The sequence below is a fragment of the Pezoporus occidentalis genome, unplaced genomic scaffold (genome assembly GCF_034315485.1).
Source record: "Pezoporus occidentalis ecotype Australia unplaced genomic scaffold, CSIRO_AGI_Poc_V1 ctg330, whole genome shotgun sequence".
NCBI lineage: Eukaryota > Metazoa > Chordata > Aves > Psittaciformes > Psittacidae > Pezoporus > Pezoporus occidentalis.
In genome coordinates this window covers 152802-167966 of record NW_026915269.1, presented here as the reverse complement: position 1 = coordinate 167966, position 15165 = coordinate 152802, and the positions used below count along the sequence as shown (strand labels likewise).

Here is a 15165-nt window from a genome sequence, read left to right as displayed (position 1 = left end):
AGCTGCCCCAGTCTCTGGTTCTGTTTGGCCTCTCTGCAGATGTTTTTGGCCTAAGCTTCCCTATGAACACCAGCACCAACCCTTCCCAGTCAGGCTTCCTGTGCTGGTTTCCTCTTTTATACATGTGGGTCTCAGACTAGCCATTCACCATCCCCAGGGTGATTCCTCTTAGAAATCATAAACAAGCCGCCCCAGAGGCTGCATGTGTGGTATCAAACCCTAGACACCTGAGAGAACAGGGAACAAAACCCAATTCCAGATGGATAGATCCAGGCCTCTTTCCTGACTTGAGCAGGGGGCACCATTGGGCACCAGAGGGACAGCAGTCGTGGAGCTCAGCGTCCCAGGCTCAGGGGTTCAAGATAAGCATGCACTGGTAAAGGACCTGGTATCTGAGCAGCCTGTGCCTCTGCTGCACACAGCAGCTCATGGAATCCTTCATTCCATGTCCCTCCCTAAGGAGCAGCACTTCTGAGCTGTGTGCCTGCCAGCACTCACTGCACACACACACACAGCAATGCTGCACCCCAGAGGACTCACCCACTGGGTGTCACAGGGGCTCATTTCTGCCATCATCCAGCACACCCTTACATGTTAACAAACACCCATGGGTGAAACTGGGACTCCCAAAGGAAAATCCCAACCCAGAGCAGTTATGGTGTTGAGTTTGTAGCTGGGTAAAAGCTACAGCTTTGCTGTGGGTGGAAGATGCTCATCACCTCCATAGAATTGATGTAGTGCTGTTGAGAACTAGGGAAAACCCTGGCAACAAAAGCTTGGCAGGGACTCCGGGACAGGAATTTAGAGTGAAAGCTCAGTGCTGAGGGGAATGGGGAGCAGTTTGAACAGGATTTGTGTCAGGCAATTTGGCTCAGTTTAGTTGAGGAATGGATTGTTCCTGCATAAAGTGACTGTTTGGAACATTTTGATACAGGTTCTAAATCTGTATCAAAATCCAGGATTCCGATTTCACCCATTAAGTTGGTAGTTTGACTGCTGACAGCTACTAAAACCCCAAAGAAGGGACATTCCAAGCCAGGACTCCAGTCCAGGCCTGTGTCAAGCAGCAGTTCTGGTTTTGACTTACATTTCTCTTTTCTTCTTTGTAGAGTCAAGGTGCTGATGTTCAGATCTCTGCTCAGACCTGTGAAAGGCTGTGCATGGAGCCCCAGATGGAAAAGGAAGGCATCTTTGGGACTCGTGAGAGTGCAGGAGCCATCCAACCAGCTCCAGAAGTTCTCTGCACTGCAAGGACATCACAAGCAAAGAGTGACAGTGTACAGACTGACTCTCAACACCATGCTCACAGTGAGAAGGGAGGAAGTTGTCACCACCAAGTCTTCTGTGAGCAAGGAATGAATGTTGTTAGTGGTGGTGTTTCACCTTTCCCTCCACAGGACACGGGCTCTGCTCCTGACAAACAAGAATGTTTGTGTGCTGTTCTCTCTTCTGCAAAGCTCTGTGATGAGCCAAGGAAGGGAGGGCAACAGTGCAGCTTTGACTCACATGGTAGCAATGACACAGATACTTTTTGCAGTCTCTCCTCTGATGAATCTGTGCTTGAAGCTCAGACCAAGTCAGGCCTGGAATGTGGAGAACCTGCGTGCAGAGGAGATGCTGATGTATCTACAGTGCATGACAAGCTGTGGCAGCTTCTTCATGAAGATGAGGAGTTGGACTGTCAAATCCCATGTGAAACCAGGGGCATCACAAGTTTAGAAATCAGGCTGGCAGGTACCAAAGTCCCAGAATTGCGCTGTGCACAGAAGATCTCTTCTGATCCTCCTTTGCCAGAGGAGCAGGAACTTGTTACACAGCCAGATAGTAGACAAAGAACAGAGGAAGGTGTCTGCACCGACTCTAATATCCTACTTAAAGCAGATGGAGAGTCCATAGGAAACACTTGTCTTGCAAAAGTGGTAGAAGCAGATGGTGTGTGTCTAGATTCTAACACTGGAAATAAACCAGAAGCAGCACCATCCATTTGTGTTACAGCAAATAGCATCATCTTAAATCCAGGGGAGTGCTTGGAGCAGGAGCCAAATCCCATGTTACCTAACAGCAGCGGATCCATTCAGATGGCTGTTGGTGGGGAAGGAGAGCTTCCCATTAGTCATGCTTCCCAAGCATGTGATACAGGTTCTCCTGGAAGATTAAAGGGTGCTCAGAGTGGCGATCGTGACAAAGAAACTCCAGATAAGTCACACGGGACAGTTGGTCAGTTACTTCCCACTGAGCACAACATAGCCTTGATGGATGAGACTGGAACTGGTGAAAGGTGTAATTTTAGAGACTGTTACCCAGCAAGGGAAGAGCTGCCTGATTTCCCTGAGGATAAAGCCTTTTTCCCCAGTGGAAACCCCAACCAGCTGCCACCTGAGGAACCCTCTTCTGTCAACACCTTACCTGAAAGTTATGGAGTGGGTTCACCAGAGAAAGGAAACCACTCAGCCCTGAATGCCCAGAGCAACACTGATCCTGACAGTGATCTCCCTTCAGGGAATGACTGTCACGATTCCCAAGTTATTTCTAATGCACAGGAAAATGTTACTGTAATTGAGACTCCTGAAAGCATCACACATAAGAATCCACCCCAAACCGCAGACCAACTGCCAGAAGTAGAAACCCAAGGAGTGGCATTCACCCCCTCTCCTGGGGATGCGGTTTTAAGGGATTTGAGCTTAGAATTGTGTAAAGCAGGAGGAGAACAGAGGCAGATTGGCAGGGCTGGAGCTCCCTGTGCCTCAGGAGCTGGGCATGCCTCAAGGAGCCAGGCTGCAGCTGCCCCTCGCAGTACAGCAGAACATCTGGGCTTTGGTAACAGCCCCTTCAAGTCTGATGGAGAATTAAAAGCTGAGCCCGTCAAGTGGAAACACAGCACAGCAAAGAGTGGGCACGTAGCTGCTGGGGCTAAGAAGAAGTTACCTCCAGCGTCACTGTCCAAAAAGCCCCGTCTGGAGGAGAGAGGAGATGCCTGCAGCAATCCTGCCCTTGCCACAAAGCCTGTGAGGAATGAGGCAGGAGTGAGTCAGAGGGAAGATAGAAACGAGCAAAGGAAACTCACTGTGAAGAAGGAGAGCAAAGGTAAGAGAAGGTTGAGGTTCATTTCTGTTCTTTCCCGTGTTCTGGCTGCACTTTGACATTCAAATTCAAACACTCTGCAAGCCTCCTTTGGTGTAAACCATGTCCTGCCCTCACTGGTTTTAACCTCCAGCTCTGTGAGCTGCTACACTGTGGCTCCCAAACGCAGTCACCCTGCCTTGGTTACCAGCTGGTTTTATTACTAGCCAAGTAGTAGTGTTATTAGCAGTGCCACATGTTGTGCAGTCCTGACTGGTGACTGCTGCTGGGTCTGCATTCCTCTTATCACTGTTGCGAATGACACTGCTGAAGTCAGCAATATTAAACTGGAACAGCATACAAGTGAAAGGAGATTCAGGTTGCTGCCAGGTCAACCAAGATACAGACAGGAGCAGCACAGATGGACAGATGTTTGTGGTTTCCATGGATGCTGTGCAAGGACTTTTGACATAAAATAATCAGAGCAACACTGAACAGGGACTAAAGCTGCACAACTGTGAGAGATTCTCATTAGAGTGTGCTCTGGGGAGAGTTCTGCTGCTCAAATCCCATTTAAAACCTCCAATCTTTTCTCTGTTGGAAGATGAGTCCTTTGCCTAGAGCCAAATGTGTGGGAGGAGAGACACATTCTGCACAGCACAGTAAGCAGGCTGCAGGCACAGGGATGTGCCTGAGCTCTTGCAATGTACCTGAGGCTGTGCTTGGAAAGGTTTTAAGCATTCAGGCCTGCAGCAGATGAGGCTGATTCTCCTTCACCTGCTCCTGATGTGCTTCAGTTCAGACTGAAATCAGTGTCTGTACCTCAGAGTCATGCTGGCCCTGCCCCAACATTGTGGGGAGGTTGCAATGGCTCCTCTGGTACATGCTCAGTGTTCTCCTTTGTGTTATTTACAGCTGGAGGAGGCAGGACTTGGTGTCAGGACAGTGGTAGTTCTATTTGCAGTTGTGTCACATACTGCCTGTGTCATTTTAGCCCTGATTCAGCAAGATCCATAGGCTTAAGGACTTAAGTGACTACAGGTTAAACATAGCAGTGAATTCCAGGTGCCTGACCCCTCACGCTGGATCCAGCATTCCTTCAGCATTAGCTGGGGGAAGCTAGACTGCAGGAATGGGATCCCCCCCAGGGGCCTTGTGTCACGCCAGCTCATTCACAGGATTAACACAGGAGGAAACAGAACGTCTTGCATTGTACGTCCCTTACATCTAGCAGGGGTGGCTCACTGGAGCACAGGGATGTGTCATGATCCCAAAACCCTTCCTTAAGTATATGTTGATTCACTTTCTTTCCGAGTAGCCTCCATCCTTCTGCTCACGCCATGCCCACGTGCTGGGAGCTGGTAAGAAGTCCCAGCAGAGAACCAGGTTGTGAGGATCAACCTCAGCCCAGGCAGAGGCTTCTCCTCCCCTAACCTAGAATCATAGAATCAACTGGGTTGGAAAAGACCTGTAAGATCATCAAGTCCAACCCTTACCCCAGGACTGCCAAGGCCACCAAGACTGCCAGGAACCTGAGGGCTTGGATTTGTCAGCCAAAGAGCCAGATGCCCTGTGGCTGGAAAGGTAGGGACTTTCCTTCAGGTGGGAAGCTAATCCTTTGCAACTGAAGTGGCAAAGGCCACTGACAGTACCAGATGCAGATATCTTATAGTGGTGGGGTCCTCCCTCCAGCTGGGCTTTAGGGAACATCACTGCACCTCTGAGAGCCTCATCCTGGCAAGGTGTGATACAAGAACACCTTGAGACTGAGCATCTCTTGGGGTTTCAAGGCTTTTCTCTCAAAGGCTTTTTTAGCCGGTCCCATAGGCAGAGAGAGTGTGTTTTGGAGAGGAAATGATTTTATGTCAAAGCCTTTTCAGTCTAGAACCTCCCTTGGGTCCCATTCTATCAATTCAAAGTGGGGCACTGAATGAGTCTTAAAACCTCTGTATTTTAAAGTGTTGCTTTCTGCATCAGATAACTCATGTTTAGTTACCAGTGTTGCCAGATTCACATTCTTAACATCTGCCAATCACTCTGGAATTCCTTTTTAATACCAAAGCAACATCTCCTAATCCTAAACTGTGGCTCTTCTGTTCCAAGCTCCCAAGCTGCTGAAGGGAATCCAGGCAGAACTCTTCCCTGACTGCTCTGGGAATATTAAGCTGTGCTGTCAGTTTGGTGACATTCACAGTGACTCCACTATTACCTGGACTAAAGATTCCAAGTTACTGGCTCGGCTGCAGAGGAGGTGAGTGGATGGTCCTGAGTAGTTTCTGAGTAGCTTTTGGGTACACGTGCCAGTGATTTACTCTTGTGCCTCCTAAGAGGATTAGTGTGCTAGGTGCTCTTCACACAGAGCATTAGTATTGGTCCTAGTTTGCATTCCATGTGACTTCATGGGATAAGTGTATCTCAGACTGTTGGGAATAACATGAAATACATAACAGAGATTTAAAGCCATTTCTAGCCACAGTTCTTACTTCTAAGATATTCAGTATTGTTCCATGGAGGTCTCCCTCCATCCCAACCACAATCTGACTAACTGGTGTGGACCCAAGCACTGTTCCTTCTTTGGGAAATATACATGGGATAATCAGGGAAGCTCTTCTAGAAGCATTGATGTGGGAAATGACCATGTTCTGTTCCAGTGCCCAGGATGACTCTCCTGTCTCATTGGCAATAGCTAAAGCCAGTAACAAAGACCAGGGAATGTATTACTGCTGCTTGAACAATATGTATGGGAAGGTGACTGCTGAGTTTAATCTGACTTCAGAAGGTAAATCCCATTTATCATTGTAAGGAATAATAATGACAGTGGCAGTTCTCATTCATAATATTACTACAAAACGTGTTTCATTGTTTCCTTGTAGTATTGGAACATCTCTCAAGTTTCCAGAGCTGTGAAGGTAAGTCACTTGAATTCATGGTACTTTTGGAGGGGAAAGACCCTCATGTAGGATGCAGTGGCTTGTGCAGGTGCTGGAGCACCCACCATGACAAGCTGTTGGCTTGCACTTAGCCGTGGAGCTTCAGTTAGTGCAGCAAGCAGTGCAATAGCATCCCCTCATGTCATGCAGACACACACCAAGTACATGAGGACACATGCTCACCTGCTCTGTAACTATACTCCAAGAGAAAGATGGGCATAAAGCTTTGGAATGCTTTCCCTCTATGTTAACTTGTGTTTAATGTCTTGCTGTGCTGCAGCTAAAGACTGTGCATTGCAACTGAGTTTATCATTTCTCAACAATGTGCAGTAGTGTAGGGAATCCAAACCAGAGGGAGCTGCAAAGCCTTCACTGCTGGGTAGCACACACCTTTGCTGTCTTATTCAGCTTCTTCACTGATGTTCCTTGAAAAGAGCCACTTTAAATGCCAGCCTGCAGCACTGGAGCTGATGCAGTGAGTGTGGCTGGTACTGGGAAAGGTGTTCCCATTATGGCCATACTGGATAAGGACAAGACTCTTTCAGCTGAGTGAACATGTTGGCAGCTTTTGTCATCTGAACCCTTTGCTACACTGTATTCTCTCCTTCTGAGCCACCTTTCTCCATGCTGGCTTTAGATGGTAGAAGCAACAAGGTACGTGTAGAGCAGGGTTCCAAGCCCTTACTAGCACAGGTTAGGCCATGTGCTCTATTTCCATTGAGCATTTTCCTCCTGCTATGGAGGGCTGTGTTTGTTCTTCCATGCCCACCCTGTGGCTGTAAGGAGGATGCTGTGCAGATCACAGTGGCTTTGTGTTGTAGGTATGGAGGAAATTGAGTTCATGCAGCTCATGTTCAGAGAGGATTTCATCAGTGACAGCTATTTTGGAGGGAACCTGCGTGGAGTGATAGCCACAGAAGAGCTTCACTTTGGAGAAGGCATGCACAGGAAAGCCTTCCGAAGCAGAGTGATGCAGGGGCTTGTGCCAGTGTTCAGCCCTGGGCACCCCTGTGTGCTCAAAGTGCACAATGCCATCACCTATGGGACCAAGAGTCAGGATGATCTGGTGGAAAAGAACTACAACCTTGCACTGCAGGTAAGCTCTCCTTTGGCAGCAGGAATCGTGGGGAAAGCAGTCTTCAAATATTCAAACAGCTCATCTGTTAATGTGTGGAGTAATATTCCATAGATGTATCTCTTTGTAACATAGGAGTGCTATGTCCAGAATACTGCAAGAGAATATGCAAAGATCTATGCAGCTGAAGCTGAACCCTTGGAAGGCTTTGGAGAAGTACCAGAGTGAGTATATATCTATTTTATATACATCTACACATATGTATTGTCCTGGGCCGCAGCTGCCCCCTGTAAGTCCTAAAGAAGAAAGAGGAATTCTGAGGACAGTGTTACAGCTGGAGTCATGACCTGCATAATACCGAGTATCAGGGTGCTGAGAGAGGTTCCATTCCCATGAGAGAAGGGTAATAAGGAGCACAGACAATAAGTAGCAGGCAAAAGGCCTGTTTTGATATACATTTAGAGGAGGGTATTTGTGGTAGTGTGGCAGCGGTTACCCCTTTGGCACTGTTGATCCAAGACATAAGACTTTGGTAACCAAGAGAAATAAGCCCATAGAGGATAACATGATTATGTTCTGGAGGTACCAGCCCTACCCAGACGTCTCCTGTTGTGGTTTAGACTTAGCTGTTACTCCCTCTCTGAGATGCCTGGCTACTCTGTCTCTTACTCCTTCATTGACAGAACTCTCTGGATTTTACTAGTCTTATCCCTTGCTTTCAGGATCATTCCTATTTTCCTTGTCCATCGCCCTGCCAACAACATCCCCTACGCGACAGTGGAGGAGGAGCTGGTTGGGGAGTTTGTGAAGTACTCCGTCAGGGATGGCAAGGAAGTGAACTTCCTGAGGAGGGACTCCGAGGCTGGCCAGAAGTGCTGCACCTTCCAGCACTGGGTCTATGAGAAGACCAATGGGAGCTTGCTTGTCACTGACCTGCAAGGTGAGCTACGTGAGTGCATGGTACAGGCTGGTGACCTCTCCGAGGCAATGCCTGTCACTGCAGTGTGTCTGTGCCTGTTTAATGCAGCATCTCATGCAGGTTGGAACAAAAGATAGGAGGCAGAGGGAGGATGGTTTCTTTTCCAGCCTTCAAAGAGAGAAGGAAGGAGAAGAAATGGCTTCCTCACATTTCTTAATGCTTAATGGTCTTGAGATCATCATTTTCCTGCACAGAAAGCTGCATCTTCAGCACTGGGTTTCACCTAGAAACAAGTCAACAAAGGGACAGGTTTAAAACCCCAAGTGTTTGGAGATAATGAATGAGAAAGGGTTTGGGCTCTTGCATCCAGAAAGTGAAAATCAGGTTGCCTGACTATTGCTATTTGATTGGCAAAACAAATAAGCAGTTGAGAACATTTTAGTCTGAGTTTGCAAACATCAAACACACAAAGCCCATAAATAAATATACACAGGGCAGGTGTCAGCAGAGATTGTGTCTGTTCCTTAAAACCAAAGTGTAATCCTCCTTACCCCACGGACTGCCTGCACAGAGCACAAGTTGCACTCTACTTATCACCTACTGTCTGTGAACTGTTGGTCTGAGACTGACCTCTAGGAACTGCAAGTGCTACAGAGCACAGAGATCCTGGTTTTACTGGGGTACCTTCAGATGCTTAGGCAAAATGGTGACAAATAATGCAAGCCATGAATCAATGAGCAATATTTAATGCCTCTAGATTTGGTGCTGTTCCAGTGTAACACAAGTTCTCTGTTTCCTTGCTGCTTGTAGGTGTAGGAATGAAGTTAACCGACGTTGGCATAGCAACACTGGCCAAAGGGTGAGTGCAAAATGCTTTCTTCACAGCATGGCTTTGCTTTGCACATCAATCTCTTCTCAGTGCGTGCTGGGGGAGGCTGCACTGAAAGCTATTCTTGCTTCGTTGTGGAAGAAAAGCATCCTCATCTGACTCTTTTAACTCCTTTTGGATCATATTTGTGGGAACCACCTATGGGGGAAACACATTCATGTTGTTCTAAAAGGGCTGCACTGTAGGTTGGGCTTTTCTTTTGCTCCGTGCCTCCCTCAAAATATGCTTGTTCAAAGGGTGCTTCATGCATGAAATCGAGGTCTCTGCTGGCTTACAAGGAGGTGAGGCACTTTGCTTGGTGGTCCATTGGCTGGAGGGAGGCAGGGCTGGAAAAGCAGGGCCAGCACTGGCTCCAGCTCAGGATACTTAAGCAGATCTGTTTCCTGGTAGTTTTACAATGGCTTCAGGTCTTTATGGGTGATTTAAGCCTTTGTGTAAACCTATAGCCCTTTAATCTTCTAACTTTCTCTTAAGTCTGTTGATTAAAGCTTTAGTTACACCACAGGCCAAAGGAGCCATTGACAGGAACAGGCAGTGCTGCTGGAAAGGGGCAGAGGAGGGGGGTCAATGCCTTCAAATTCATGTTCTGCTTTGAGAAACTGATTCCAGTTTAGTATTTATACTAAAGGAGAAGAACCTCACAGTATTTGTTACATTATTAATCTGGGAAAATCCTTAATGTTTGCAGCTGGCATCCATTCAATCCTTCCATTGAGCTGTGGAGCCAAAGTGAAAGCAGGTTAAATGAAGTTGCATCATCCACTTATAAAACACAAGCCATGAAAGTTTTATCTAGGCAACACTTGCCTGGGATCAGATTTATGGAAGTGCTTTAATGGATGAGGTTGTCCAGCTCACTGTGGGCAATTCCTCCTACAGAAACACATATTGGCTAGGGAAGAGGAGGTGCAGTTAGAAATGACTATGCAGTGCAAGCTGTAGGAAGGATTCTATGATCATCTATAAGGGAATATCATTTCCCTTCCTGAGCAACCTCTTAAAATGAGTGTCATTTTGGCTGTCGTTTAGCTGATGACATTGCTGCAAGACAGCAGATATTTCCTGGCGCTGTTGGGAGAACAGGCAGAGTCCTACTTAGCCACAAAATACAGTGTGATACTGGTGTGATTTTAAGATCTCCAAGTGATTTTTGGTGTAATTGCTATAGAAATTACCAGGAATTACCCACTTTGCAGGGGAAGAACCTCAGTGATCACAGCCAGGTTCTTACCTCCAGTTCTTCTAAACCCGGCCAGTCCCATCAAGGCAAAGCAGCAATATCCTTGGGGGATGCTTCTGTGGTCCTTGAGGAGCTCTCCCAAGTTATTCTGCTCTTTTACCCTTCCTATGTGTGTTTTACCAGTGAGCTGAAAACCGAAAGAACCCGGAGCGAAGGGTCAGTGATTCCTGCACTGCAGGAGCTGCAATACAGCTTCTGTCAGCAGAGGGCAAAGCCTCACCAGGAACCGCACAGCCTGGCAGGGATTTCAGTGGAGCGCTGGGACAAGCGGCACTCCTTTGAACGAGGTCTGTGGTAGAGGCTTTGGCTCTGGCAAGCAAGAAGTGCCCGGGTATTTATCCAGGCACAAAGAGGAGGAACTCAGGAGCACGGTGACCCACGGTCATGGTGTTTGGTGGGAGTGGTGTTTACCACATGGGGACCTGACAGGCTGCTTTGAGGGCACTGGTGAATTTAGTTGAACTCCACATGGCACCAAGAGCCATTGAACGCAGAGGCTGAGCCTGGGGCCAAATCCAACACTTCAGGTTTAAGGAAGATTTGGTTTGGGTCAGGTTTAGGGGATGGAATTCTGTCCAGGTTTTATTATCAGTCATCTAGTCAGTGAGTAATAGTGTGTGCTGTGCAAAATAACACACTCATGTGTCTCAAGGCTTGGAAGGGTGGGTAGAATGGAGACCTTCCCCACTTACACATACCACAAGCTATAGGGTGCTTTGAATCAAGCTCACAGGTCCTGCCAGATTACAACAGGCTGTGGGCACCAGGTCTGTGAGGACAAAGCACATCTGGAGGGGTCTGTGGAAGCCCTGGAAGCGCTGTTCCAGCCCCTGGTCTCACATCTGTAGGCTGGATTTCCTTGGGGTGCCTGCACCCTGCAGAGTCAAAGCAGGCTCATTCATCCTCTCAGCTCCCAAAGGGCAGGAGTATTACCTGGGGCACATCTGGAGCCGCAAGGACAGATGCAAACTTGTGTTAAGAGAAGGGAAGTGGGGATGGCTCACTGAGGAGCAAAGCTAGGGAATAAAACCCCTCACATGGTCTGTGTCTTGCTCACAAGATTGTTGTGCCCTTACTGCAGCTATTTTTTGCACTTGTTGAGTTCTAAAGCTGTGGTTAGTTTAGCAGAGCCTTCAATTGTACGTTTAAAGTGTCTCCTACTCAGAGTACCCTCTCAGCTACTGTTTCTGCTCCTGGTTAAAATGTTCCTCCAAAGACACACAGGAAGTTCCAAATACAGGTAGGAAAGGCATTTAGAAAGACTTGTATTCACTGCATGAGAAAAGCTCAACCTTTTCATTCCAAGATGATTTCCACAAGGAAATGAGTATTCTCAGAATGTAACAGCATGGGAAAAGCACATGAAGAAGCCACCAGCTCTGCTTTAGCTGGTTCCTGGAGCCAGGAGCAGTGGTATCAAGAGGTTTTCTTGCTGAGCACAGCCAGGTTTGCCCCTGGAGCTTAGGAGCATACATACCTGAAGCTCCTCTGGTAAAGGAGCTCAAGGATAAAGCCTCAAGTCTATTATTTCTCCAAAGGAGGGAGAGAACAGTTCATGCCCTGCTGAGCTCAGCAGTAGCTCCCCACTTCAGCATCCTTCGGGTAAACCAGCACAAACCTTACTTGGAGAGGAGAGGAAAATAACCTCTTAGCCCTTTGGGGTTCATCTGGCTGCCTATGGCAGTTGGCTGAGTAGTTTCTCTGGAGCAGGCTCACAACCTGGTTGTTAGAGATGCAGAATAGGGCAGTTAGATATAAATGGAGGCAGACACCATTCCCTTTTGCAAGGTATTTTGTTATCTTTTCCCCGTTGGCACCATCCTTAGCTCTGAGAAAGAGCTTCACCTTCTCAGAGCAGCAGCGTTTTCTTTAGCACTCTGCAGCCTGCAGGAGGAAGGAAGGTCTCTGGAATGCTGCAGTGAGCAGGTTGTGTTTATTTCAGTGCTAAAGCTTGTTGGGTTTGTGCAGTGATAACTCACAGCTCACATCTGAGGGCATTGTGTGTCCAGTGGACCAGGAGAATAGGGTCGAACATGCACTGGAAAGGGATCCTGGTAGTCAAGTCTGTGAGAGAGGAGCATGGCACACGGGGTAGGTACATGCTTGGATGGAAACAGCTTGCGGTTCTGACAACACCTCGTGCAGCAGCTTTGTCACTTCATGGTGGTCAAGAGAACTGCTTCTAGTTATAGAATTCATTTCTATGTTACTGAGACAAAGCTAGCCAGCAGACAGCTGCATTCCCAGCTAGCTGGAATGAAGAACAGTAGCCAGGGAGTACAGGACTTCGGCTCTTTAATCCTTTTCCCTCTCTGCCGCTGCTTGTTGCCTGGTTTCCTTCCCCTTGCAATGGCTTGGTTTGTTTCTCTGTGGCAGAAACAGCAGTGCTTGGTGTTCTCCCGTTGCTCATGACCATCAGGCATGCTTTGCCTCCCTATGCAGAAAATGACCTCTGAAATCCCATCTGGCTTTTTCTTTTCTTTGTTGCTACAGATACAAAGGGTTTAAAGGCAACTGCTCCTTTTCCTTCATTGAGCAGTTCAGAGCCCTCCACCAGTGCAATAAGTACTGTGAGATGCTGGGCTTGAAATCCCTCCGAGCCTCTCACCAGAAACAGAGGAAAGCAACAGCCATGAAAAGCAAAACCCTTCCAAACTCATCATCTATGAAGAAAATAGTGCCCAAGAAAGCCCGAGAACCTAGAGACTTCATTGCTTCAGAGCACTGAGTTGCACTGTCCCACACTCTGGAACCTCCTCCTGAGGACCTGTAGTAGTGATGGGCACCAATGACCTGGGGGGGACAGCTTCAGGCTTTTGCCTCCTGATGTAATCCTGGAGTCACCCTCATGCTGATGCCAGCAGCAAAGGAAGGAGCTGATTCCATGGTCGTGGCACTGGGGATTTAACACCAGGCAAGGTTTTGAAGACACACTAAGCCATCCGCCTGGAGTATCATACAGCCCTTCTATGACTTGGTGTCTGCACATTTTGAGACTGGACGTGTCACTGGAGAACATCTTCCCTTCCTTGTGTCTGTGTCTGTGAGCCTGTGGGTTCAGCTGCTTGAAAACATCCACGTGTTTCAGCTGCCACTTACTCCAAGTTTTGCACAGTGTTGTTGCTCAGGCTGCTATGGAGAATTTGTTTTCTTTCCCAGATCTTTGTGTATTGTAATCCCACTTTAATCCCCCCCTTGTAATTGTTTCTCCCACTTACATGTCTTTTAATACAAGACAAAGCCATTCATGACCAGAGGTATCTGTCTTCTTTCCCATTCCCCATTAGTTAGCATATTTAAGGTCCTCACTAAATGGTTTCATCAGTTTAAAGATGGGCAACTTGTGTGATTCTCCAGAGAATTCCTTGCTTTCCCTTCAAGCTTCCTTGAGTCCAAGTTAACCCCATGACAGCACTGCTGTAGGGCAGAGGTATGGACTCTGCATATTGTCACACAGCTACCAGCTGAAATAAACCTTTACCCACGGGGGTATTTCACCTCACAGCACTTCCAACTAGAAGTACCATGGCTTCTCTGTGTGGCTTAGAGACAGAACCTCTCTGCTGAAGAGAAATGATTCATCCAGGATGCCTAGGCCAGAGCTGGAGAAGGATACTGAACCCCATTGACCTGAGTGTAGCTTACATGGAGATTTGCAGGCAGAGGAGGGAAGGATGCACATCAGAGGATGCAGTGAGTACACTGGAGGTGGCTATAGAAGATGCCGTGTGTAACAGAGCACACAAACACTGGGCGTTGGCATGGTTCTGTGATTCTGAACCCAGACCACATTCTGGTTGTGTTTCTGGTTTGAGGGATTGGATGTCTGTTGTTTCTCTTCCAACTAGACTTGACATGTGTACTCAGAAGCTGATCTTCATCCTCTATTATTGATCTTGGAGAGCAGGTGTGGAAGTGGAGCCCTATCTAATGACAAGCCATCATGTTTGGATTAAATAGTCACACACCCAGACAAAATGGGTGCTCAGGACTTTATTGAATGCTGGGAGTAGACATGCTGCATTACTGATGTGTTAAACCACTGTGTGAGTCACCATCCCTGGATTCCTGTCAGTGTGAAGCCTAAATGGTGATAATGGCGAAGGCAAATAGGAACCCCTGGCAATAGGCTGCTTTAAAGCTGCCATTTCTCTGTTCTAGAACAAAAGCTTCAGCTCCAACAATGTCATGTGGTGCTGTTAAGATTCAGCCTTTGCCCTGGAGTTCAGCTACATGTGCAATTACACCGGGACAACTACACATTAGTAGCTCCCACAAGCAGAAGGTGCTTCACTGATTAACTCAGGTCAGAGCCATCTCCACAGGCTGCAAAACCTTGCTCCATTAGGGTTCTCATAGGGTTGTGCTTTGGTGTGTGTAAGGCAAGTGGAGAAGCAAGTCTTTGCCTCTTACTTGTTTGCTTGTTACCCTGTCCCCTGTCACCCCTGTCTGTCCTGTCCTCCTGTCTGTCTGCTTCCACAGCCAGGAGCTCCATGGCAGTGCAGGCCCCTCTTAAAACACCCTCAGTTCCCTACTGATGTGTCTGAGTCGTGATATGAAGAGAATTTACTAACACCAGGATATTCCTATCCATCTGTCCATCCAAGATCAGTATTTATTGCTCCTGACAGCAAAACTGGGGCAGGAAGGAGGAGGCCAGCGGGTCAGTGTGTACTGGAAGGATGGTGTCAGGGAGAGGGGACAGCAGTCTCTCTCAAAAAAGACTTTATATCCCTTGGAATGATGTTAGAGGGACCAGGAGCATGTGGTGCTCTCTTCTGTCCTCCCACTTAGAGAAGGACAGCTGTCTCTGTGGCTGGTGTTTGCCTGGGACAGCAGGCTTGGAAGAGGGAAGAAAGCAACAAGTCTTTCTTCTTCCTGTGGGGAGGAAGCTTTATCTTCTTCCTTTGGCAAGAGCTGCTCTGCAAAGTGACAAGCACTGCAAGGCAGAAGAAAGGTGGAGTCTAGGAGGTTCCCCCTCACTGCAAATCAGAGCACAGTGTTCTGTGAGCCTAAACCTTGGCTTATTCAATGGGATTTTGGCTTCCCAGG

The 15165-nt window shown here is 47.7% G+C and overlaps 1 protein-coding gene across 2 annotated transcripts in view; it reads left to right on the top strand.

The window, feature by feature from the left end:
* ALPK2 (alpha kinase 2) overlaps nucleotides 1-15165 on the top strand; it is a 42929-nt gene that overhangs the window by 11271 nt on the left and 16493 nt on the right. The window contains exons 3-11 of one of the 2 annotated variants that reach the window (XM_062629332.1): nucleotides 1110-3084; nucleotides 5164-5311; nucleotides 5712-5839; nucleotides 5934-5969; nucleotides 6812-7086; nucleotides 7201-7289; nucleotides 7788-8005; nucleotides 8795-8843; nucleotides 12607-13369. In XM_062629332.1, the coding sequence (XP_062485316.1) occupies nucleotides 1110-3084; nucleotides 5164-5311; nucleotides 5712-5839; nucleotides 5934-5969; nucleotides 6812-7086; nucleotides 7201-7289; nucleotides 7788-8005; nucleotides 8795-8843; nucleotides 12607-12841 (3153 nt within the window). In that variant the 3' untranslated portion in view covers nucleotides 12842-13369. Of the gene's footprint in view, nucleotides 1-1109; nucleotides 3085-5163; nucleotides 5312-5711; nucleotides 5840-5933; nucleotides 5970-6811; nucleotides 7087-7200; nucleotides 7290-7787; nucleotides 8006-8794; nucleotides 8844-12606; nucleotides 13370-15165 lie in introns of those variants that run through there. The other variant, XM_062629333.1, reaches the window with a different exon arrangement.